The sequence below is a fragment of the Pelmatolapia mariae genome, linkage group LG17 (assembly GCF_036321145.2).
Source record: "Pelmatolapia mariae isolate MD_Pm_ZW linkage group LG17, Pm_UMD_F_2, whole genome shotgun sequence".
Taxonomy (NCBI): Eukaryota; Metazoa; Chordata; class Actinopteri; order Cichliformes; family Cichlidae; genus Pelmatolapia; species Pelmatolapia mariae.
In genome coordinates this window covers 26,519,726-26,546,675 of record NC_086242.1, presented here as the reverse complement: position 1 = coordinate 26,546,675, position 26,950 = coordinate 26,519,726, and the positions used below count along the sequence as shown (strand labels likewise).

General features: G+C 41.4%; 1 protein-coding gene across 2 annotated transcripts in view; it reads right to left on the bottom strand.

The window, feature by feature from the left end:
• Positions 1 to 393: 393 nt before the first annotated feature.
• The window catches only part of zc3h3 (zinc finger CCCH-type containing 3), a 68,514-nt gene continuing 41,957 nt past the window's right edge, over positions 394 to 26,950 (bottom strand). The window contains exons 5-12 of one of the 2 annotated variants that reach the window (XM_063460549.1): positions 20,640 to 20,803; positions 17,714 to 17,789; positions 17,200 to 17,355; positions 16,415 to 16,484; positions 14,309 to 14,440; positions 6,857 to 7,020; positions 6,601 to 6,758; positions 394 to 675 (exon numbers count right to left, since the gene is read on the bottom strand). In XM_063460549.1, coding sequence (XP_063316619.1) covers positions 644 to 675; positions 6,601 to 6,758; positions 6,857 to 7,020; positions 14,309 to 14,440; positions 16,415 to 16,484; positions 17,200 to 17,355; positions 17,714 to 17,789; positions 20,640 to 20,803 — 952 coding nt within the window. In that variant the 3' untranslated portion in view covers positions 394 to 643. The remainder of the gene's footprint in view (positions 676 to 6,600; positions 6,759 to 6,856; positions 7,021 to 14,308; positions 14,441 to 16,414; positions 16,485 to 17,199; positions 17,356 to 17,713; positions 17,790 to 20,639; positions 20,804 to 26,950) is intronic. The other variant, XM_063460550.1, reaches the window with a different exon arrangement.

The following is a 26,950-nucleotide window of genomic DNA, read 5'->3' as shown; positions in this document are numbered from 1 at the left end:
ATGGCATGAAAGGAGGAGCTGGGGTGGAGATGAGCTGCAAAGTGGCTTGCAGATGTGCAGCCACTGTAGGAGCTGAGCATGACTTTATTTACTGTGTGTATGGACGCACAGCCTCTTTGAGAAAGTGTCTTTTCTGCTTTATGTGTTAAAGCTGTAGTGGCTAGGAGCCAAACACAGGCGCACACAATGTGGCGAAGGTGTGCTTATGTTTCTCATCTCCAGGCTTTAAACCGTTTTTGTTGCCACCACCTGCCAAGCTCCCACAAACCCTCTAGGGTCATTTCACAACACCACAACTCCAAATCAATTCAGTTTTATTTCTGTCTTGTCAATTCACAACAACAGTCATCCCAAAGTGCTTTAGATTGTAAGGTAAAGATCTGGATTCAGATTAAAAAACTAACCAAAAAACCAACTGACAACACACATTCAGAGTTAATACTTTATTTCTTTACAAAACTGGCATTGTAAACATCTAACTGATATGTAAAACATGTTCATAGACAAAAAGCATAAAACTTTCAGGCCCTGAGTAAACTCATTCAGATGGATACATATGCCAGGACAAACCTGAGCTCAGAACTCACATAACACTAAACCTGATAAAATCCTTTCGTGTCCAGTCCCACTGGTTTCTGTGATCTTACAGACGAGGCTTGATCTGCAGTTTTTTCTCTGTGGAAGAACAAAAAAAAAAAAAAGAGAGTATTTGCAAAAATTAAATGACAAAAAGGTCCAGTTAGAAAATGACAAATTGTGTGTTTGCTCATGTGCAACTGACTCTGTTGAATCCTGCTCAAACATTGAGTGATGACATCTCAGTTGATGAGCAAATGAGGAAGAAGATAGGAACAGTACAACAGCGATGAATGAAGGTAGGTGAGAATATGTGTGTGTGTGTGTGTGTGTGTGTGTGTGTGTGTGTGTGTGTGTGTGTAGCCTGGCAGTGATACATTGCATCTGAGCTAATTTATGCAAAGTGAAGAGGAACTTGTTTGGCTCAGTTCCACCTTTAATGAGGCTCTGGGCGGTGCAGTGTGTTAGTGAGAGACCAGTGTGTCATTAGTATTACTTAAGAGCACAAACCAACTGGACAGCGGGGGTGGACGGATGAGCCAGTGATGGTCTGTGTGTGTGTTTTCCTGGCACCCACAAAGCTCTAGTCTAAAATGTTCTTCATAGCGCAAAACAAAACAGCACCTTCTTTGATTTCTAGTTTCCAGAGGTTTCTGAGTCGCTTCAATCTGCAATTCTACATGTTTCTTACAATGTGAGGGAACTCTGCAAGGAGAAACTTCCAGCTGATAACACTTCTTTCCATACTCACCGAAGTCCTTCGAAAATCATGTCTTGACAGCCATCTTAAAACATCTTACACCATCATTTTGATTCACCTAAACTACCTTTATTGTAACTAATCACCGGGAAATATAAACCGCTTGTATATGAAGGCAGTAATCAAAAAGTTTTCAAAAGCCCCTTTAAAAACAAAACCTTTACATAAGTTATAATCTTCAGTTCATACTCAACTGCCTGAGCACTTTGTCGTTGTGACTTCTTTACTTATTTTGAGATCTTAAAATTGCAGCCGTGCTGAAACCTGTCAGTGTCTACTGCAAGATTATTATTAAAAAATATTTGGACTGGGACTATGTATTACTGGATAGGGTGAGAGGTCAAGATGACTCAGGTCAGTCAAAGGTGCTGCTTGATTCCAAGTAAGGGGCTGTCACAGGGCAAGACGCAGGGTACACCTTGGACAGGTAATTCACACTCAAATCTGGGGTAAAATTAGAACTGCCAGGTAACCTAAGATGCATGTCTGTGGACTGTGGGAGAAAGTCAGAGTACACAGACATGTTAGTGTACTCTGACTTTGTTAGTCCAAGGTATACACCCTGCATCTTGCACTATGACAACCCCCTCCCCTCTGCAATCCTATATTATTTAAAAAAAATGGATGGATGGTTATGAGAAACAGACTCTCTCAGGTGAAAAACACCAGCTTTATGAATATGCAGCAGGAATAGGAACAAGCTGCTGTGAAAGTTACTGACATAAGTTGACATGTCATTAGAATCCCAAAAAGCAGGATTCTTCTCCTTTCATTGGCCCTTTAGTCAATGAAATGATGAACAGCTAATCAAAACTGGCAGCAAGAGCAGTCTGAGACGGCGTACCTGTGCCAAAGCTGAAAATGGTCTCCACATTATGCATGAACTGGGTTGCTTGATTATATTTGATAAAAGGAGTATACAGTACCTTTCTCAGGCTTTCTTAAACGACTTACTTACGGAAAAATCATTTTGTCATCATACATTCAAAAAATAAGAGTTAAAAAAAATCAAGACATAAATTTCTAAACATACTGGACTAAGTAAAGTCTTCATGTGGCACACAGACTTTACATATGTTTTCCACAAACAGTTTGCTTAGCTAACTTTTTAGCAGTTTTTTCGCACTGTGAAAGTGACAAAAAAGTTTTTCATGCCTTCAGTCAGAATAGCTGAGTTAGAATTGCAGTGAGTGATATTAAAATTATATACAGTAGAAAAATGGCCTTATTGATATTCAGTGTCTTGACTGGTTCTGTATGACTTGAACTACTCTTTAGCATAATGACTTTATCAAGGAGAAAATGTCATTTTTAAATGGATACTTAGAGCAAGGGGACTATCCAACTGTCCAATTCTAATTTCAGTCATTTTTGCCGTCACTCTTAATTATCCATTGCCTTTTACTTATTTGAATCATCAGACAAAATTTGTGAAATCATAACACAAACTGTGTGAAAAGATAGATTTGTGGAATGTGTGGTCAAACAGGTTGAACACAGATGTTAGATGCAAACAAATGCTGCACTGGAAGTGACAACCAGTTGGTGAGTATGTGTATGTTCAGCAGGCAGGGGCAGGTGGATGGGTGAAGCCTGGTGAAAGCAAGGGAGGGGGATGGGATGGCCTCTGTCCTAATCCTCTATCTTTCAAGTCTGTCAACAGAGAGCTCAGCTGTGCCATCCAGCCATAAACTGAAATATTATTACCTCTGTCCTCTGAGCATTATTACTCCTCCACTGAGCGTCACCAGACACACTCTAAAGCTCACCTCCTGATCATTATTATCTGTCTACAGCTCAGACAGACCACCACTCCCCAGTCCCACGAATTAAGCAATGATGTATTCATGACAAAAAAGAACCTCCTACAAAGCATCTGTGGACAATACACCTCTGTGTCAGCACTTTTACACCAAATGAATCGCAGTTAGTCCTCTTAAGGAATATTCTATGACAGCTTACCTTTTGCCATGACTGCTAATTTAAACATTCTACCACATTTGGAGATATGAAGTAAGTAACAAGGACTCTCAGAATCTATGGTTGTAAAAAGGTTGTAAAAAAATGTAGGAGTACCAGATTATCTTGCGAAGTGGAAAAAAGTTGATCCCCACAACATTGAATGAAACATTATTGTGTGCACATCACTGTAGCAGAACATGACTGGACAACTATTAATAAAAGACAATTCAGGACACCAGTGTGTAGAAGCTTTGAGTTCAGATAGTTCATAAAGATGGGTTCAGAAGTATTTGGACGATGGCACATTTTGCAGTTTTGCCTCTGTACACCTTGCTTTTCAAACGATATGTGATTGAACTTTGTTTGCCTGCGGGACTCCAGAAGCAACTAATAGGTACTGGTAGGATAAGGGGGCTGCTGCTCTGGAAGTACCTTAAGCAAAAACTTGGGTGTGGGAGGAGTTCAGCGAGACTTTCAATGGAACGAGGCTTTCGATTGACCTCAAAGTGATTCTGGCAAACTGTCAGACGAGTCAGGAGTGAAAAGCAGCACTCTAATCACACTGTATACAGTGGGGTTGGGATGTTGCTGACTTCAACTGAAGGTATATGAGATTCGCCCTCAATTCCCTAAGACTCTGGATGTTGTGAGGCTGTCTTGTATGACACGTCTCTGCAACAGTGCATACAAATCTAGGGCGGTGCCTCTGGATTAGCAGATTTGAATGGTGGCTTCCCTGTTCAAGAGGACAGTCCATCCTTTAGTTGAACCTCAGATTTAGGAGGAACAATGAGGGTTTTTTTTGTCCTGGTCGCAGAACACTGGACAAGCTCTTTATCCTTGTGAGGAGACTTTGCACAGTCTACATATATCTTACTGACTTGGACATCGCAGTATCCGGTGGAGGCACTACGGCAGTATGGTGTATCTGGCTTGTTATAAAGCACCATTTGGCCCCTGTACAGCCGCAGTGAGAGTTTGGTCCGTGTTGCTGGCATTAAGTCGGACTCCTTTCCAGTGGGTTTTGGACTCCATTGAGGCTGCCCCTTTTCATTGAATCTGTTCATAATTTTTGACTGGCAGAATATCTAGGAATAGCAGGGCTCTAGAGTGCGACCAATTTGGTCGCAAATTCAACTAAATTTTTCAATGGTGCGACTAAAAAAAATTCTAGGTTTCACCGGTGCAACCAACAGCTGTTCGAGTCTCCGTGTGGTCAACAACATACACACATTATGCCTCTATCGTGGTCTAAACCAATCAGAGATAGTCAGCGGCAGGACCTCTCTGATTGGCCGTGGTCCAGATATTTCTGTAGTCCTTTGTGTGTACGTTCGAAAGTGCAGGTGGATAGAGGGAGGTGAGTAGCTTGAATAAAGCGATATCAATTCATTAAATCCTAAATGGACTTTTAAATATAAATGAATTTTGCCAGAAACGCTCACAAAAGTATTTCAACAACCACCAAACAACAAATGAGAGCAGGTAAGCAGATTCTGCACAAAGACGTAAACACAGAGCGCGGACCCGACGCATCAGAATCAGCTTTCTCTTTCTCGGCTTTCTCACCCGATGGCACGTACACGGACGCGCCCTTGGGGCTGGAAGCCGACAACTCACTGATTCTGATGTGTCGGCAGGTCCGCGCTTTGCGTTTACATCTTTTTTGCGCTAGATTCTAAGCTGCAGGTTTTGTCTCTCTCCAACCAAAATTCACTGAACCAGCAGCAAAAGAAGATCCAAACTGTGCTTCACATTTGATAAATGTCGTCATTAATTCCCTCTGACTTCTGCTGTTTTGCTTCCACCATGAAGCAAAACAGCATTATTCATTCGCTTATTACACACCAGTCTACCATTGTTTACAGCGCTGTCGGCCGCCGTCTATATATATATTTTTTTAGAACTCAAATAACCTCAGGCAAGAGAGCCTAATTTCTGCTGTTCAATACTGAAGAAATTTATACTTTTTAAAAATTATGCAAAATTGCAGAATATTTTTAAGGTTATCTGCTATAAAAGGCCAGGCCAGGAAAATCTCATTCATGTTTTTCTGTTTTATCCTCAGTTACTTTGACACAAAGGCATCTGCTGTGATGCTCACACCTCTGATGAAGTCTCACAGTGTCAGTACTGATAGATGATCAGAAATATAATACTTATGACTGTCTGAGGCAAAATTGAATCGAATCAGCAAACAGGTCGTAACAGGAGGCCGATGTGATGATTAAGTTTAACATTGCCTACAATATTGCCAAAGAGTGCCAAGGCACTTTAAGCACAAGCACTTTTTCAGTAACTTATCTTTCTTGTAGAACTGTGCTCCAAATAAAGAACTTTGTGTTGACAAGATTGTTAGTTAATCATTTACAAATCAATATTGTCTGTATGGACAGCAGTTTCCCCCCCAAAAAAGTGCACATGTAAAACTGCGGTGTTAAGTGATGCGGGTTAAAAATCTGGGTGCGCCTAACTTTTGTACTGGTGCGCCAGTGCAAACGTGGCAAAAGGTTAGTCTATAGCCCTGCATAGCCAGGTGGTAGACTTTACCTCTGATGGCCGTTGCTTTTTATAGTTGATATGGTTCTTTGTAACCCAAATAATTTTCTTAGGGATTAATAAAATATGCTGATTCTGACTAGCTTCATGAGGTGGTGACCTCCAGCTTGCACTGCAGCAGTTTACAGCTGAGTGGCGGGAATGACAATAAGCACCTCCAAGACCAAGACCATGGTTCTTAGTCAGAAAAGGCTTGAGTGCCCTCTTTGAATCCAGCACAGGTTTTTACTGTAAGTGGAGGAACTTATGTATCTCCGGGTCTTCTTCATGAGTGAGGGAGTGAAGCAGGAGATTAAAAGATCAGGGTTTTCTTAATTATAGGAATATACAGTGATAATCTACTTTATTTGTCTCCCATTCTTATGCAGGCCACATTTCCAAGGGTCAGTACATTACTTGTTTTTATGATTGTACCACATTGTTGATTTAGCCAACAAGATATCTCACGATCAGCTGTAAGCAGTTTAATTGTGAAGTGTTAATGAACCACAGGAAGTCTAACACTGCGTAAAGTTACAGAGCGGGGTTTCAGAGTGCTGAGTTGTAATAGTCACTGACTCTCTGCTGATTTAATAACTACAATGACAAAAACTGAACTGAGGGATTCATGACATTGGTTTCTTTGGCTGAGCAGCTCCTGTAGTTGTAATATAAAGGTGACCCGGTATTTTTTGTCCATACAGTGCACTATGTTAACTTATGTGACCATTGCTCTCTCTGGGTTTTGTTGTTGATGCTTATACCTTTGACTTGCACTGCATCAGTAGGAAGCGTGTCTGGTGCATCTGCCTCCTCTGGAGAGCTGGAGAGGGAGATAAATGAGGGCAGCACCAACGAACCTGTGGAGGGCATCCCCAGTGATGCTTGAGAATCCTGTGGCATCACAACAGACAGATGGGGTCTGACAGAAGGGGGGGAAAAAGCCAACAAAACAAAACATAATTAATCACATGACCAAAGTTTTACAAGTCATGATAAAGGTTGATTTAAATTTTAGACCTCTTCAGAGGATCCTTGGTGCGTGCTTTCTTAGCTGGAGGGGTCACACTGTTGCTGGCGCGGCGTTTGACTCGTTGGCGGTGCTGCAACTTACAGCGTGAGCCATGTGGGCAGGAGCCCGTCTTAGAGAAGTCTGGACACACTAGAGTGTGTTTCTTCTTACACTGGTGATAATAAAACACACACACAATCAGGTTTGTAGTTTCACTGCAGACATGAAGAAAGTGACAACTTGTGTGATCACAAATATGGTCAATATGAGTGGATTAATGTCTAACATCTATAAAACATGTGACCTAGTGTACCTTTATTTGTTTAAGTCTGTCTGTCCACATAAGAGACATGTTAAATATTCATATTACGCTGACTACTGTCATGCTTGTCACTAGAGTCATTAATCTTGAGATTGTACTGCATAATGCAACCACTTATTTAAGGGGGTGGTTTTGTTTTGAGTTTGTCTGGGATGGTCCACACGTTCTAACTCCTCAGGTTCAAGTCTCTTAGAGAAACACTCTACACCCCAAAACATCTCAAGTCCAGGAACCACACACACCACTCAGTCCTCCCAAAGATCTGCTCCTATGTTACTGGTGCCAGAAACCACAGGACCCCTCCCAGATTTCAGGCGTCAATGCCCAACAAGTCAGTTTGCTTTCTGGCAGCATGCGAGGGACTTGCACAATATCAGGCAGGTGGCATAAATAAAGGGGCAGACTGGTATAGTTTAAGTATCAAAGACTTTCACTTATTGGAGGATGGTAATGAATTTCTGACCATAGTTTATTTTTCTTCCTGATGTGATACAAAATTTTACTAATCTAGAACATTATGAAACTCGGTTTTGGCTGTGATTGTACAGCTTGGAATATTAAACAACACTGTTCTGTATTTGTAGTGGTATTGAAGTTACTATCAGCACCAGTATAAAAACACAGTAAGAGATGACACTTTATTTGAGATGTAATTAAAGACTGCTTCATGAAGACCTGTACAGCATTTTAGTCATTTTAATGGCTCAATCTTAAGATCTAAGAGGAAACCGTAAAAGACAGAAATCCATTTCTGAGTAGTCAGCTGATTTCACATATACTGAATAGGCCTATGACAGGATTTTAAGTGGTAAAAGTGAGGCCCACCTCCTGATTAGGTGCTTTATATGACCCTCCTTTGTAAGTTACTTCTTTTAAAGAGACTATGTCTGTGCCACCCGTCTCTTTTTACATGCAAGCTGAGAAAGTGGGTCAGAGTCATTCTGGGGAGTAGTGTGCAAGAGAGAGCGATGCATGTTTGCAAGTGAGTGTGTATGACAGTGTAATACGGGTGTAAATTGGTAACTTCATTCTCCACGAGATCCGATCCCTCCCACCTGTCAGAAAAGCTAATTATATTCACTCTGGGGTACAGGCTGCAGGGAGCGCGCGCGTGTGTGTATGTGCGCATCTGTGGAGGGGTGACGAGTGCAGGACTGGGAAGCACACCAGAAATAGCGTGTACCAAGGTTTGTGTGTGTCTGTGTGTGTGTAGGGGTGAGGGGTGCGGGATCTTGGGATCGATTTTCCAAGAACACTGTGGACTCTTGGTCAACTCTCTCTGGAGCCCAGTGGCCCTGACTTGCTGCCATCAGAGCTCCTCTCACCATCCTCACACTGATGTTCCTGCACCCCTTGGTGCCAGGACGGCCCAGGATCAGCTTGCTGTCAAATGTTTCCCTGGATCATCTTATAGGGCTGCGGTTTTGTCACATTTCTCTAAACAAATCAGGTCCTCTACTGGTGCCCATAATGACGATTCCCATTTGGTGCATGACGCCACCATGAAACCTAACAGGTCTCCTGTTATGATGTACCACAAGGCATCATTTTAATAGATTCAGCTCATTTTTACTGGTACTGAAACAATTCTGCAATCATAAAGAGATTCAAGTTATACTACTATAAAATACAAATCACTAGATTTTCAGACTTTGACAGATTTTGTTTTGCATTTTCACTTGACATAAATTACCAAAATGGACAGAAACACTGGCAAGTCTTCACAAGCCTTGCAAAACCACAAACTTCTCTTACACTTCCACAGCTTTGTTTGCAGTGATGCTGTGCATTAAGCTGAGCATTCACCGAGCAGGTAAACTGCCTGACTAATCACAGACTTGCTTTAATGCTCTCCAAATTTAACAAGTCTCTGCTTTATAAAAACTTAAAGCAGATGGTAGCTGCAAAAAGCACATTGTTATGCACTTTTTAAGCATACTATTTGTATTTTTAAAAGACTTTATTAGTCCCAAAACAAATATAATTGTCACTATTTGGCAAACAGTTGGTTTATAAGAGACAAAAGTTACCTAACACATATAAACGTCATGTTTTCAGTTCAACATTGATATTGGATGACTCTTGTGACATCAAATTGGAGCAAATATTTTAGCTATAATAAGAGTTTCCAAATTTTTCAGAAAGTTTGGTAGCGGATAAAGTGCTCAGTGCTGTTCTAACACTATTTAAAACGTAAATAAAAACAAAATGAAATGATTTGCATTTACAGAAAGAACAAATCTAATGTCAAAACTATAAATTGTATTTTTTGTTTTAAAAATCAATGCGCTCCATTTGTTTTAGATGCCAAAAAGAGGTTTGAAAAAAAAGTTGAAACATGGACATATTTACTACTGCGCTGCATCTCCTCTTTTAAAGACTACAGTGGCTCAACATTTCAGAGCTTGCTTCATGATGTTTTTAATTTGGCAAGTTACTAAATGTTTTCAGTGGGTGACAGTTCAAAGCTTTGAACTGTTACCCACTAACCTGAATTACATTTGATATTTTCCTTTTAATAATTACACAGGGTGGCACAGTGGTTAGCACTGTTGCCTTACAATCAAAGGGTCCTGGGCAGGACAAGGGTCTCCCTGTGCCAGCGTGGATTCTCTCCAAGTACTCCGGTTTCCTCCGATAGTCTGAAGACATGCATGTTAGGTTGAATGGTGATTCTAAATTGGCTGTAGGTGTGAGTGTGAATGCTTGTCTGTCTCAATACTCTATGCCTGCCACAGACTAGTGACCTCTCAAGGATGTACCCTGCTTCTTGCCCTGTGACAGCTGGGATGGCTCCAGCACCACTGTGACTGCAGTGAATAAGAGGGAGAAAATAGACGGATGGACAGATAATAATTATACAATAACCAGTTGTGCAAAGGGATAACTGGTTTTCATTTGTTTTCCCTTTGCTCGCATGTTTTTATAAAAATGTGTTGCTGGTCTCATATTTGAAATATATTATATTTTTCAAAACTAATTCAATTTTTTATCAAATTGATGTATTGTTTTTTTCATCAGTTAAAATTAAAAACAGGACTTTAATGAATTTTGGATTATAGCATTGTGTTGTGATTTACATTTTACACTGCCTTCTAACTTTCTTTCATATTGCTTATATAAAACAATTTGGAAGAAAGCTAGGATCAGTCCTGACAACTGACAGACAGCTATGCAGAGACGGGAAACTCTGCACATCTAAATACACAATGTATGTGATAAAAGGATCATGTCTCTGTCACACACATCAACTTCTCCCAGCATGTGCTCGCAACCCTATTATCAAAGTTCTTAAAACTGCCACGTATCTATCAATTAAGAAAGAGGACAGAGTCCTCAGGACTAGGCTGTGTTAAAACTGAAGAGTTAAAACAGGGAGGTAGTTGTATTGAAACAAAGTGTCAGAGAAATGGACTGTAAAAGCTCACTCGTCTTTCCTGAAGCCCCATACATCCTCATTTTCATAAAAAGACAGAAAGAGCGAGAAAGAAAGAGAGAGAGAGTAAGAGACGAAATGGGAGAAAAGAGCTAAAGTGGACAGAACATCTTTATCCCACACCAAGTTAACAATTTTCCACTTGATTTAAGGAATGCTGGGATGTCTCTGGGGCCTATTAGAGAGCTCTCTGCTGGGCCAAAACCAGGAAGAGTCAGCACATTTACCAAGAGACTGAAAGAAGGCGCAAAAGAAGCAAGAAAGAGAAGAAGGGAGGGAGGGTGGGAGATAGAAAAGACAGTAAAATGAAAAAAGAGGATATCATATGCATTTACAACTTGGGCATCAAGCCAACAATCGTTGAGAGCAACTTACAGTGAATGGAAGAGAACAATAATTGAGCACAGGTTGACATATTACTAAGATTACAAACTGAAAAAGGGAGAAAAAGGAGGAATTTACCATGTCGCTACACTTCAGGCTGTGATCAGATCGACATTACTATCCTCCTAATTTATTTCAGTAATGCAGTGAAAGTGCCAATGCAGAAGGCTTAGGCCAAAGAAAGAGCAAAGCCCTCCTGTTGCATCGAATTTTAGCAATAAAAAGGGAACCTGGCTTCACTTGTTGGGCACAATTCTAAGTTCTTTTTGCCTGTGATTAGTTTATCGTTTACGTACAGCAAACATTCTTGATGCTCACTAATTTACAAAATGATCATTTAAATAGGAGGAAATGAAAGCTGCTCCGACATCTTTAGGAATATCTAGTCACTTGGTGTCAGGATTTGGCAAGGATGTGAAATTCAAGCGAGTCCTCCAAGACCAGAACTTATCTCCGTATAAACTATATAAACAGCACAACTGCATCAAGACAAGCCTTTGAGTTTTTACTAACGAAAAACAAATGTTAAAGAAAAATTCAGGATATCACAGTACAAGAAAAAGTGGGTTGTTAAAGCTTGGAGCGTGGCCCAACTTCAAAGACCAACACAACATCGCCACTAGAAGCCCAAGACAGACAACGCACAGTGAGAGAGGCTGTGCTCTCTAAAGCAGCTGCATAGGGCCCAAATACACACACTAAACCAACTTTCTCTCAGGCCGTGCATCAAGGAGCTCAAACCGAAGTGTTGACCCTGGATATGCTTACCTCTATAAGATGGACTCAGTCAGGTTCTGTGTAGCAGATTAGTAACAAACCACATGAAGTCTTGCAGCAAACAACAAAAGAAAACTGAACCTCGAGCAGTTTTTGAGCAAAGTCTGTTTTGCAGTAGCCAAATAATGTTAGAGATTAGTGTTTTCACTGGGCTCTGTCCTGGCCCATACCCAGGTGTGCTGACACACAGCAAACTTCAAGATGTTTTATCATTGAACAGAGGAACTCTGTATCAACAATCTCACCCTGAACGATGAATTCAGAGAGGACAGACAGAACATGATCCTGACTGGTAACCAAAGTCAAATCAGTTATGTTCGTTCATCTTTATGGGCTTGTTCCCTTAACTTTGTCATCATTTTCTACATTTTATATCTACTTTTTCTCTGTTTTCCTCTTTATTTCCTATATTTATTTTTATTTTCACTTGAACAGACAAGGAAAGACTGAAGCTGAGAGCAAACCAATAGCGTATATACAGCTTTTCCCCTGCTGGTGGGAAGAAGGTGCATATAAAAAGGCTCAATTCACTTTCGTTATCATGAGGCCAAACAGCAGCTCAGACAGCTCTCTGCTGCACACTGGCTCAGATGCTGTTTCAACCACCTGAAGCAGAGAAGAGCCTATGAAAGCCAACTATTTACCCAATCTTCCAAAAACTATGGATGACTGGCCACGGCCAACAATCACAGGTGACTGTGAGTTTCATGTGTTAAGAAACCTGGAAGAAGATAGACCTCATGAAGGAGCTACAGCCAACTAAAAATTAAATCCGGGGAGTAAGATGCAGTGGAGAAATTTAGGAAAGCAGAGAAAGAGCTGCAAGGGGGGTGCACATGAGACAACACTGGGATGATACAGGATGGTAGTGGGTCTACGAGGAGAAGGATGAGGAAGGGGGAGGAGGATGGAGGATGGAGGACAGGAGCAGACTTAACCCCTGAGATGCTGAAGTGTCTGCCTGCCTGGCCCATAGTGCCATCCTCAGCAGTTTTCCCATCTATAATTACTGCCTGCTATCCATCATAGAGCCGCCAGAGCATCGCAGCGCACCGCTCTATAAACACACACACACGCACTCAGGCACAAACACACACAGGGGAAAATCACAGACCTAAGCACTTCAGCTAATAGAATAAATATTAATATCCCTTTTGTTTTCTATATCCTCATTTCCCCATGCACTATTTAAATGAGGTCTGACAGTGTGAAAAAGCATCTGTTTCACACTCAAAAATAAGCACAATGAAGAGAAGGGAACCGGAGATGGATGCAAAAACACAAGGGTGGGGTGGGAGGTGGTGGGGTGGGGGCAGGAGTGGAGGGTGTGTTTGAGGTTGACACGAGGGCAGCGAGTGCGTGTGGTGACTTAAGGATCGTGAGTTCTGTGGAAGTGGTTTTCTTACCCATCAGACCCTCAATGTGTCACTCAGACACTACAGTTATGCCATTATGGACCACCACCCCCTGCAGCTGTTCCTGCCTGTGTGTCAGTGTGTACATGTGCGTTTGTGTGTCTGTGTTCGAGGGGGTGGAACCACTTGTTTACCTAAGCCTTAAGTTCAGGGAAACTTTATACATGTTATACAATCCGTATGCTCAAATTGAGGAGCACAGCTTAAAGAAAGAACTCTGAAATCAGATCACAGCGTCAGTGCAGGACTGAAACCAAATTTAGAGCCAAACAACATCAAGTTCAAATAAAACCAAGATCATATACTTGTCATCTATTGTTTCCATCATTTCATTTAGACTTACCCTGTGATCCACGTTAAACCTGTGAGTTTCAACTGATCATTGCACATGTCTCTAATCTCACCTGCACTGATAACCGGCCAAAAGGTGTCCTTACAACATCCAGCTCAACCAATGAAGAGAGAGAAAGTACAAAAGTGACAGGCAATAACCCCCAAGCACCGGACATTCATGGATGTTGTTTTCCTAGCTAAATCTGGTCAGGCAGTCATGGCTTTAAAACAGACGTCACCTTCACATCTAAATTTGAGAAGTTAACTCAGCATGAATCCATGCTTACCCACTGAGCAAATTCTATCAGTGTAGTCTGAATGCAAAAAGCAGAATGATGGCAGTAACGCCAAATCCAGACTCAATTCTGATTACTTACTTCAAAAATTGGCTTAAACAGAAAAGAGAAACAGCCAAGTTCACCATGAAGAGAGTGACACATGCACAAAAAACATCAGAGATCCCAAAAGCATACATGGTGGCTGGAGTGAGGAGTTTTTAAACACTCATTTTCACTCCGAAAGAAGCTTTTTGTCTATTTTGACTTCTGTCTTTTCGACTGCAGGGACTAATGAACAGCACAAGTGCAAGATGCTGCTCCATGTGCAGTGTGCAGCAGATACCTACACCATGTGGACATGGGTTTAAAAAGCTCTGTGTAAAATCTATAGATTACCAACACACCATCATGATAGAACCTGCTGCGATCATAAACAAACTGTGGCATAGAGTCTGTAAAATCTAATGCCCTTTAACAAATTAAAAATGTTTTTGTGCATTTGTTTGAGTTTTTACCTTCTCTCCCTCAGGACAGTAACCTTTTACAAAGTCTTGGCACACTTCAGCTTTGCGGGACACGTAGACATGACTGTAGGGACAGTCACTGTTGTTACAGATGCCCTTCAGGAAGTAGGAACACACCGGCATCTGGGAAGAGACAGACATGTGCATGTATACAAATGTTCATAGTGCTTAGTACATACAAGCAGAAAGTAAAGTGTGGAGGATGGTTTATGAATTAGAGAACCCAATGACAATACATAATTTCACAGCAGTGTTTTATGTAAAACCATCATCACAGAGAGGAAGATTGCAGGGGTGATGAGGTCACATGAGATTATACAACTTTATAAACAGACATGCAGTTCTAAAAACCACCACTAGACGTGTCCCATGTGCCAAGTGATCTGTCACACCGAGCAGCTAAATGACCTTAATTGCAGTTGACAGCAGCGGAGCAAGAGTGAATGTGTGTCTTGACAGCATGTGTGCGCGTGTGCAGAGAGATCGACTGATTTGGGTGCAGGGGTGAGCCTGGTGGTGACCGGTCTAAATATACCTCTGAGGGGGATTCGGTGAAGAAAGATGAGGGAGGAGGCAGATTGTGAGAGGGACTCCACCTCGTTGAGATAGGATCAGTTCTACCTAATTAACTGCTACAGAAATATTTATCCAGGCTGAAGCTCGTCCAGCTCTCATGATGTGTTTATGTGAACTGGATGTGTGCTCAGACTGAGCCAAGGGTGGAGAGCAAGTGGTGAGCGAGATGGTTGTTGGGGGGCTATGCCAGGTGGAGTTAGTTCAGGGGTATTTGGTTTCGAAGTATTTGTGGTAATGGGGAGACTGGACGGTGGGGTGCAGGAATTGGGATTCTACACTAGTGCCTGGATCAAGTTCGGAGGGGTGCTAGCTGCATAAGCCTGCACCCCCTTTCTGTCCACATACAGTCCTGCTTAAGGAAACTGCATGAAATCAGAGCGGGTGTATCCCATGAAGGGAGGGGCCAAAGGCTTGGGGTGGGGGTCTGGGTGTGGGGGAAGCTGGCATTACAAATAGACAGCTGGGCTCTCAGCACTTACAGGCAGCGGTGTGACAACACACACGTGCGCAGAGCTTTGTGTGTGTGAAGGGTGAGGCAGCAGAGCACCTGTTGGAGGGCTACTTGTCTCAAAGAGAGAGGAAAAAAAGCTTTCCCTTTTTTAGTTTCAACACTTTCCCTGTTTGGTGTTGGTGAACAAATAAAATGTATCTATTTTTCTTTTAAACTGGCTACAAGAACATTCATATACTGCACATCTTGGCCATGGTGACAATATCCTCCAAATGACAGATGAATTGTGTTTGTGGATCCAGATTGGTGTGTAATATTTTCAAGAGAAAATCAAGATAATGTCTCCAATATTTTTTTTCCCCGCAATTTGAGATGTACTGAAGATATGATGCAAAACTTTTATCTGTTCACAGTAGTTAGTAGATAAAATTGCTATTTTTCCTCCTAAAAGATCCAGATCAGACCAAAAAAAAAAAAAAAAAAAAAAAAAAAGAGCACCAGATTTGGCCAAACTCAACCTGTGGAAAAAAATTATTTCAAACACATTTATCACTTTAATCAGTCTAACTAATACCCATCAAACCACTCACATAACCCCGCTGGCAGGGTAGTTCCGTTTTTCTCCTGCAATAACCTGGAGATATGAGGAGGGGTTCAGGTTCCATGTTGCTGTTACAAACTGCAATTCACTCTCACATTAGAGAAAACCAATAATCCAACTAAAACCATGACAGCCCCTCACAGATTTCCCAGATAGCAGCTGGTTTGCAGATGGAACAGTTGAACAGGTTGTACATCTAACATTTAAGCTGCTTGTTTAGTCATGACCCCCCACCCCTACTCCGCCCCACAATCAGGTCAGGTTTTCTTCACTCCTGTCAGTGCCATGGAAACAGGAGGCATGCCAAGAGTGTAAATACAATCCATGATGACTGTAACCGAAAATGTGTCATCGTATAGTTTCACACTATACCCAACCCTTTGCAGTGAAATGCTATAAATTATGTTGTCCAGTATGAGTGAGTGTGTGTGTGTGTTGGTGTGTGCCTGTGTCTGTGTGCATGCGTTACCTTCTCCTTTGCCACCTTGTGGGAGAACGGACAGGTACCATCTGCCTGCTTGCATGTCCCTCTCAGAAACCTGCAGATAATGCAAAAACAATGTTGTTTGAAATTATTGGTGAATTGGTGAACAGGCTTGTTTTTATTGTTGACTACAGTTTTGATCAGAACAAATTTATTTCTACCATGAGATCCCTGGTTGCTCTTGTCTCACTGCTGACAGTCAAGTTAACCAGTAATAATAAAGGAAACAGGAATCCTTTGATGGACGTCTCAGAATCCAACCAAAAGTCTCTTATTTCTACTGCAGTGTCCATGTAAAAGATGCACATATGAGCAAACGACATCATCTCTATGTGATATATGCTGTTTCTCTACGGAGTATATTTAGTAAACTTGTCCAGTGAAATGCTCAGAAGATGGTGCAGAGGGAAAGATACTCACTATGGACACAGCTAAAAGCTGAAAAATAGATGCCAATTACAGCAGGGACTCATTCATTTAAAAAAAGACACACGATCCACAGTATACAAAGCAATAAGCTCTACAAACTTAAAGCTGAACCTGCTTCGTCAAAGCCTCTAAACACCCAAATTCAACCAAAAACACTCAACAAATGATGCACAAAAATCAAGTTGCTGTTGAGTCATGCTGTTCCCTTGCAGTGACTGTGTGGTCATCCTGCCATACTGTGCTCGAGTCTCCACGATATTTGTAAGGTCAGAGCGAGTAATTCACAACTTTACCTTGCATTTAATTTCTATAGCCTGGATGTCGGTGTGTGTTTGAGTCACCTGGTGCAGACCGCCACTTTGTCTGGGTCGTGTATGAAGGGGCAACTTGTTCCACGGTTACATTTGCCGAAGCGGTTGTAGTACATGCAGTACTGCTTTTGCCGCTGCTTCTGACGAGCGTGGCGAATGATGGCAAGACTCCGCTGGACTGCACGGCTGAATTTATGAAACACACACAAACCACAGTAAGTAATAACCAGCTGGTAGTAACTAAAAAACAAACTAGGTTAGGATTAAACTCGCAGCTAACACCCTGCGAGGATTTCTGGGTAAAGGTACTTATATACCAATTTTAATATACAATTTTAATATTACAAGATTACTAATGGCTTCATTTCTTAGTTGACAGTCATGAAAAGCAAATAATATTAGTGCAGAGAGAGAGTGCAGAGGCTTAAATGCAAAAGCCCTAGCTGGATAAGATTTCGAGTAAACAGGATGGTTTGCATACATGCCCTTGGACATTTCTGTCTATGTGTGTCTGATGATTAGAGATGGGAACTATCAGCACTACCTGGCTAAGTGACGAGTGCTGGAGGGTTTGGCCATGACGGGAGCCATGTGGGAGACCTGGAAGCATGAGGACCTTCCTAGATGTGGAGGAAAGAGACAAATGAGTGATTTAAAGAAAGCCTACAGTGCTGTGAAAAAGCATTTCCCCCACCTTGATTTCTTATTTATTTGCATGTTTGTCACACTTTAACACCATTTTCATAAAAATGTAACGTAAAATCCAAAAACATCTGGCTGTTTTACAAAATGCTTTCACACAAACTGATTAGAAACTGAAAAAAAGGGGTAAACATCACTTTTATCTAAAAGAAATCTATTGTCATCATTATCTTCTTTCAACTGCTCCCTTTAGGGGTCACCACAGTGAATCATCTCACTCCATCTCACCCCATCCCTAGCATTCTATTTGGTCACACCAACACCTTCCACCTGCTCCCTAATCTCACTACAGACCACAGTGTCATCTGCAATTATCATAGTCCACAGAGACTCCTGCCTGATCGCAGTGGTTGACCTGTCCATCACCCCAACAATCAAGAAGGGACTTGGAACATGATATAATCAAACCCCACTTTGAACCCATCTGTCACTCCTAATCACTGTCTCACTGTCCTCATACATGTCCTGCATTAGCCTCACATACATCTCTGCTACTCCCGACTTCCTCGTCCAGTACGACAGTTCCTGTCTTGGTAACCTATCATATCTCGAGAGCCACAAAGACATAATGCAACTCCTTTTACTCTGTAGTTACCACAGTTTTCCACATCACCCTTGTTGTTGAAAAGCCACCCTCCTCATTGTCATTTTAGTCATGCATCAGCTCCTCAAAGCATTCCTTCCATTTTTCAATAACCTCTCTTCAATTGTTAACACATTTCTATCTCTTTCTATCTGGTAAGTCTTCCCTACCATCCAGAGTCAGTTTCAACTCCTTCCTGAACCTTTATGTCCATTAAAGTCTGCTCCAATCACCACTTGCTCCCACTTCATCCAACATACTCTAGAATTCCTTTTTCTCTTCTGACTGACATCTAATCTGTGGTGCCAACGCACTGGCAACATTCAACATTACCCTTTCAAACTCATGATCCTGTCTGACATGCTTCACCTCCACAACAATATTCACATATTCTTCCTTCAAGATTGTCTCTAATCCATTTCTCTTCATGTCTACCATCTACAAGCAATTAGTCGTCCTAGTAATAAATACATCAGCACATATATAAATGAAGATTTAAGGGTAGCTTTTGGTTTTGTTTACCATAATTCTATAAAATGCTTTGTTCTGATGTTAAGTCTTGCATTAAATTTAACAATTTTAAAGTAATTTTAAAGTATTCAAAGTATCTACATTAGATATGACAGAAAGGAAGCTATCTGTATGTGCTCTTGCATAGCCAGAAGCAATAAAAACTAAATATGTGACTGGTTATTTATACTCGGGTGGTTTGACGCATTAGTGCCAAATCCAAATGCGTCATCCAGCTCTGTCTGAGAATATTACAAACACTATGTACCCAATGCACGCCACAAACAGTGTAGGAAAATGAGGAATGAATAAGACGACAAGGAGATGGGGAGGGTGTGGTTACAAACGGCAGTTAATCTTACTCAGACCTCTAAATTTGGCACTTTTCTGGCTGTTAAGTCTCTTGTCAAGCGTGTGTTCTGGATTACAGTCCGGAGGCTCTGTACCAAGAACAAATATGAAGCTTGCTACAAAGATGTGAAATCACAACTCCTACTTGGAAGACACCCGAGACGTGACTCTAGATGCAGGAATTTGTGTTGTGATGCTGGTCACGAGCTGAACTGATTGGAGCTTCTCAATTTCACCTGCAGCTTTAGTCACAGCAGAATGTGTAAAAGAGAGGTAGAGAAGTATGAAGGAAGTGGAGGCAGATCCAGGCTTTAATCTCCCCCATTCACTTCTCCAGGCCCTCCCCCTCACCTCCCTGACAGATGACAACTTTATTATTTCAGATGGCAAATCCAGCCAGTTCCCCTAAGTCTATTAGAGGATATGTGAACAGAGCTACAGCCACAAATGTGAATATACACTCTTGTGTGTACACTTACTGCCATGTTCTTGGACTAAATGTCTTAAATGCTGCTGGGTATCTAGTCTGTATAATTTTATGTCAACTGAAATATGTCCAAACCCATGAATATAGCAGTGAGAAGTGTTGTACTTTAAGAACTAAATTTTCTGCAGCTAGAAAAACAAATGAAGAGGAGAGGAGAGGAGAGTTGAGTGTGGAAACAAAGCTGTTTATTTACCGGCCAATCTATGTTCCTACCCTCACCTATGGCCACATCTTCTAGACGGTGACTGAAAGAATGAGATAGGCAGACAAAATGAGCATCCCCCAGACACTGAAGGGTCTGGGGGACACTGGTAGAGGATCCGAGGAAAGACGCAGAATATGCTGAGGAGATTATATCTTGGGTTGGGTGGGCATGCCTCCATGTCTCTGTAGGAGAAGTGGCTGAGGAGAGGACCACTCTCTCAGACAACAGCAGCTTTACCCACCTCCTGTTATAACCTTATAACCTTCTTTGCAAGTGGCAACCAATCAAAAAAAAAAAAGACAACAGTGTCATTCAGCATAGGAAGAACTGAGGGGCAAATGTGAACATAGTGCCTAATACTGGCCCAGCCATTTTTTGGTAATTTAACTACAATGTGAAGCAAGCGGTCACATTTGTGCCCTTGTTATACTCAGATTACAATGGTGGAAATTAAGTCTCTTTTAAATATATTTTAATTAGGAAAATGTATTTTACATCTGCTTGTGAGAGGAAAACAATGAGGCAGGCTCATTTTAAATTTCCACGGTGGTTGTGTGAATTGTTAGTCCTCTTTGAACTCCACCTTTAAGTCTGCCAACGGTCAGAAGTTGTTGAACACACAACACATATACCTGTTCGATTGATGGACATGTTCGCTGCTACGGTGCGGGACAGCTTATTAGCTGACACACGGTATAAGGAGCCACGAATCCAGCACATGCTGCTTCCTCTCCACTGCTGGGTGGATGACGGGTGTCTGTCGTGGGGAGCTCGAAGACGGCTCTGAAGGAAACTCCTTAAAGAAAGAGGGATTCAAATAAAAGAAGAATAGATGGTATAAGGAAACATCTGAGGAAATCAAATTACTCCCAATTCTGGTTTATTGCTACTTGGAATTGTCCACTCAGCCCAGTTAATACACTGTAAAATTTTCATTCATGCATTGCTTTGAGAGAAAACCATCTGCTAGAAGACTTTCCGCTCACCCTCTTTCTTTTACCCATCCTTTCTCCCCAGCTCTCTCACTATAACCCCTCTCTTCACTTTATGTTTCCCATCCTGTAGTCCCCCCTCTCTCGCTCTCTCTCTCTCTCTCCCTCTCTCTCTCTCTCTCTCATGTCACAGCACTCTGTTAAATTGCTCCTCTAATGGAAAGGACGGTAGTGTGGAAATGGAGAGAATTGAAAAGAGGAGAGAAGGAAATCAATGAGATAATAGGCAGGGCAGGGGGCCAGAGCAGCACGGTTGGCCCCTACACTTGAGTGTAGAGATCACACACACACACACACACACACACACACACACACACACACACACACACACACACACAGAATTACAACACATTCCTACTATGGTATGTACAGTACACAAAATCACAGGCCTCTGCACACAGGTTCAAGATTCAGGAGTCCCTCGGTTGGCCTGTGTATGTGTGCGGCATCTGTACGTGCGAGTCCACAGTGTGTGTGGAGCTTCTGGGTGGTGGTGGGGCGGTGCAGGGGTTATGGCGATAAATTGCGCTGTCCTGTCACTTCTATTTGGGGCGGATTGGGCTAGTGTGCAGGGCGCCGCTGGAGGTAATTTGCTGCCGTATTTCAGATGGGCTGGAAATGGGTTTAGAGCGAGAGTTCATGCCTCCCATTACAGAAAAGAGAGAGAGGGTTACCCCAAACGCATGGCGCGCACAAAACAACTGACATGGATGCTTAACACGTGCAGAGCTGCTGCACTGCTGCAAATAATATCAGCCATCAGCTGTGTTCACATGCACGCTCTATCAGACTGTGTGCCATAACTCAGCAGCACAGACACTCAGTTTCACTGATACAAGATCAGTGGACGCCCTACACAGGGCAACTGCAGCCAGGGGAGCTGTAATGGAGGCTAATGTTGGAGCACTGACTGCCACCCAGGGAGGCTTAAACAAGGACTGGGTGGCCTAGGGAGCCACAATGGAGGTTAATGGGGATATGACATGAACAGTTAACACAGACGGCAGTTAACCCTGACACAGGGCTGCAGTCAAGGGGTGACGTTAGGATGTTCTCTCACCGGGTTCATATGTTCATACAAGTCTAAGTGTCAGAGCAATCGTCCCAGTGATTTCACATGTCTGTGCATGACTGCTTTCATGTGTGCTGTCCCCATCACAGAGCAGTTGTTCCCTTTGGCACAAAAATTATAACTGTTTGATGTACACACCTCTAATCTCGCAAACTAAGATCTGTTCAAGCTTTGTTCAGTCCTTATGTTCATTATAATAACAGTCATGTCTATAAATTGTAATAAAGAGGGAACCCCAACAATCAGATGACTCCCACTGAGCAAGCACTTGTGGACAGTGGGAAGGAAAAACTCCTTTTTAACAGGAAGAGACCTATGGCAGAACTCAGCCAGGCTCGGGTAGGGGTGGCCATTTGCCGTCACCAACTGGGGGTGAGAGGAGGAAGATGGATGCAACTCTGCAAAGCTAAGCCATGCTTCCATGTTGTCTTTAGAAAGAAGAGGTTGTGTTCTAGAAACACTTCCAAACAAGCCATACGTATTCAGTCTTGTTCTAATTGTTATGAACAGTTATGAACTTTAACTCTTAACGTGCTAACTGAGTCAGAGATTTAGATACTGGGTTTTTCTGCAATTTATTTGAGCACTGCATGGTCTGAACTTGGGGTGAAGACACTGGGATGTCCACTCCTGGGAATATTGTGTCATTGTGTTAACACACACACCTGAATATTCTATATGAGAAAACTACAAAAACTCTTTCCTTTTTAGATAAAGGTGGCCATATTTACTGATACTTGACACACATGCCACCTTTGATAACACAGCATACGGCTGCTATTTATCCTCTTTTTTTTCTTTTTTTTTTCTTTTTACCTTGTTAATTCCTATGAAAGCAGTCAAGCTACGCATATAGGATAGTTGCTACTGTAATAAAGTATTTTTTGAATTTGAATAGTTTTTTCACAGGAGTCCATTTAAAAAGATTCAATTTATCTACAACATTGGAGGAGGAAAATGTTGCTGGTGCTGAAGTTCTGAAAAAGCAATACCATTTTCTTGTGATGAAAATATTAACCAATGAGTTACTTTTAAGTAGGCAGCACTGTGATGTAACAGATTCATTTTTGATGAGCGTAATCTTGTGTGGGTTTTATAAACTATTGTTAAAGGGCCTTCATTCATCTTTAAGGACACTTAACTTGGGGGTAATGTAGTCCATTCTCAAAGCTGAAGACTGGGCTGGTAAACCGTCTGGCAACACCAAGACAAAACATCTCGAAAGAACGTCTTTTCTTAGACAAAATGAGTGCAGCTCTGAACTGCATGCACACACGGAGGTGCACATAATGAGTCACACTGGTTCACACATGGCTTGTTTATGACAAATAACATAACAGTAAGTTCCAGAGAACACAAAAAATGAAGCCAGCATTTAAATGCAGTTCTTTAAATGGCCACTTGAGGCTCTCAAGGCTTTGTCACAGGGCTGTCACTGGGAATGTTGCCAGTCCAGCACAGGGCCTGCTAGGTCTCACCTCTGGTAATTTGTGTTTGTGCTGTTGGTGCTTCTTGGAGCATTTTAATGAAATATTCTGACAAATAATATGACTTGCTATGGTAAGTTATGCTTCAGTTTTGGTGAGTGAAATTGTTTCTATTGGTCCTTCCTTCATAATAATTAGCAGCTATCTCCATCTGTACAATGCACTTATACAGCCAATTGATGCAGCTCACAGATCTGATGACAGCTTACAAGGCGGCTCAGATACTGTGACAATGAAATAATCCATGCCGGTCTTTGTTCACTTCACCATGTGTCAGCAGCAGCGCCCCTTTGTTAGTGGGAGAGCTTAGATAGAGATAAAAATCTGTACTTTGCAGTTTTTTTCCTGCCTGCAATACCAACAAATTTTTTTTGTGATTAGTAAAAATGATTTCAAACTGTGGTTTGAGTTTACATTTCTTTTTCATCTCTCTCTCTACACAGAACTGCTAAAATCTCAAAATATCATTTTCCGGGGTGCGTAACAATGCGATTATCAATTTCTCAAACCAACTGAAAAAAAAAATTTCTTTAAATATCTTATAACTAGCAGAACAATAACAGTCAAAACAACAAACAAATTAAAATTACACAGACATAAGAGGAGCTCAAAGAGAATGGGGAGGCGTTTTTGCTTGATTAATTTATAGGAAAATTTAATTTACTTTTAGATTAAAGTTCTACAAATTAACAAAGTTGTTCAGCCCTGAAGCACAGTTTATGTAATCTTTACACTTTCAAGTGTGCTAGAAAGCATAAAATAAAGATTGGAGGTCACAGACAGTAAAAGATCTTAAACTCATCAAAAAACAACTGTAAAAAATATGGTGTGAAAAAACAAGAGAACTAGAGGACAGGGCAAGGCTACAAAGAAACTCTCTTGAGACCATCCAGTATGTCTGACTCTGTATGTGTGTATGCAGGTGTGTGTATGTGCAGTGCTCTGACCATGCAATGCACAGATAAAGGAGAGCGCGATTCAGCACTACCGGTGCCGTTGATGAATGATCCGACTTTTGTTTTAGTGACAAGGAAGAATTTGGAGGGTCGCGCAACTGCTCAGAATAATGCTGCCCTTGTCTTATTTGTCTGCAACCCCAGCATTAGTAAGCTCATATTGGGAAACAGTTACCCTTGAAACAGAGCACAGCAAAAACAGTTGTCTGGCTAATTCTAACCGAGAGCATTGCTGCTCTTCTTCACACTTTTAAAGGAAACCAAAGCAGCCAAGTTACGCATCAGGATCCTTTCAAATCCAACGTAAGGGGAACTGACTGTAGTGTAGAAAGTAACAATAAAACATATTTATTGAGAACTCAGCATTAAAAAGCAGCAGAAGAGAATCTTAACACACAACTGTATGGTGGGAGGTGGATGACTAATGTGATAAGTAATGAGCAAAGGAATGAATTGCGGTATAAAATGGAACGAATGGGGTGGTGAATGCAGGAAAAGAAGAGAGAAGTGAAGAAGAGGGAGCGCTGCTTCACTTTATTGCCCAGTCTCTTACATCCTGTACTGATCAATACTGAAGCACTAAAGGAGATGGGCGCCTGGACCAAATGTGTGTGTGTACATATTATATATATATATATACACAAAAGTATGTATGTATGCATGTATATGCATGAGGGCCTTAACATTTATGCCAGAAATAAAGCAGAGAAAGATGGAGGCATTTGCAAGACTGACATGAAATTTTATCAAACAGAAAGACATAAAACACAAGAAAGAACAGCAACAGAGCAAACATAGGGGGACAGAAAATTAAAGAGTGGTTCGCGGGGAGAAAAATAGCAAGGGAGATGAAAGGAGGGTTGGGCTGTAATTTATCCTCCAGAGTGCATGCTTTACGGCTTTCTTAATTCAACTCCTGATACTATTAATGGAGTTAATGTTGAGATTATATCTATTTTCTGGTGGCGGGGCCTGAAATACTGCAGCCGATTCCCCCGCCCCTTCAAACTGTCACCCAGCACTAAATCACACACCATGCCTGTTATGGCTAAAACTAGGAGAGAGAACGGTATGTTGGGCAGAGGCAACCTCACTTCCTGTGGGCCTGGGAGCAAGACATCTGTGCAACTAAATGGACGAGAAGGACAAGTTTAAAAAAAAAAAATCAGTTTTACCAGTCACATATTTACAGATAAACTGTTGTGTTTTTTAAAACCAAAAACTAAGTAAAACTAGTTAAATTAAACTCCTTAAGCACAAAAAAAAAAAACCTTCTCAATAGAGGCACCATCATCAGCCTCAAAAAATCCTTAGGGGATGCAAGATGCCCATAAAGCAGAATATTCTCAGTGTTGCAGGTGCATGTTTCAGTTTTAACACTCTTAGTACCCATTCTAAAATGTGTCACCAAGAACAATTTTCAAAAGTTTAAACTGACATACCCAAAAAGCAAGTCAATGCTGTCAAGTAGGATGGGTGATTGGAACAGAGTGAACAAAGGCCGTAACAGAGGCCAGTGGGAATAATAATATTATCCAGGACATCCCTGTGCTTTTAATTAAGGCAACCAAAACATTGCTCAGAAATCTCGGCCTGGAACTCAGTGACACTTTGACTGTCAACATATGTATGATACACAAAGCTCACCTTTATTTTATTTTTTTTGGACAAGATAAGAAATAATGTTTCTCAATGACTTTTACCAAACCACAGATAAATGCGCCTACAAGTGCATGCCATTTAGGCAAGCTTTATGTTCAGTCCTTGAAATCATTTTTGTTGAATGCAGACAGAACTTTTGGGGAAAATATGTTTAGATTTTTTTCTTAAAAAAAAATAAAAATAATAATAATAATTATATATGCATATCATTGAATTACGTCTTAACAAGAATGTCAAAAATGAATTAAATGGTACCACACCACTTTTAAATATCTAATCAATGGCTTTTCTCTACAGGTTATCTGAACACATTGGGATCCTCTGGACTACTGAGCGGTCAGGTACATGTATGGTATGTTTTCTAAGATGCAGCTGTGGCAGGCAGAGATAAGAGTTGAGAACGTATGAAGCGAGACCAGCGGGTCTGATAGGCCAAAGATGAAGAGGAGTACTCAGTAGTTAAGAGCAAAGAATATGAGCTCATGCTCCACTCAATAGCTTCAAATTGATAAAAGTGGTGGTGGTCTTTGGAGTTAAACAGATAGATAAAGCATAAAAAAGGAGCAGGTATGAGGGTGCGAGTCTCCCTGGGGACCCAATGTGTCCCCCCTCCCTCCCTATCTCTTTCCTCACTTCTACACATGTGGTGATATTTCACAGGATGTCAGGGGGCTCAAATTGAAAATCCCTTGATGAATCAATATTTACTGCAGCAGCTAAATGAATAGTAATAAGTCACCAGACGCTGAGTCCAGCCACAGTCCAGGGTCTTCT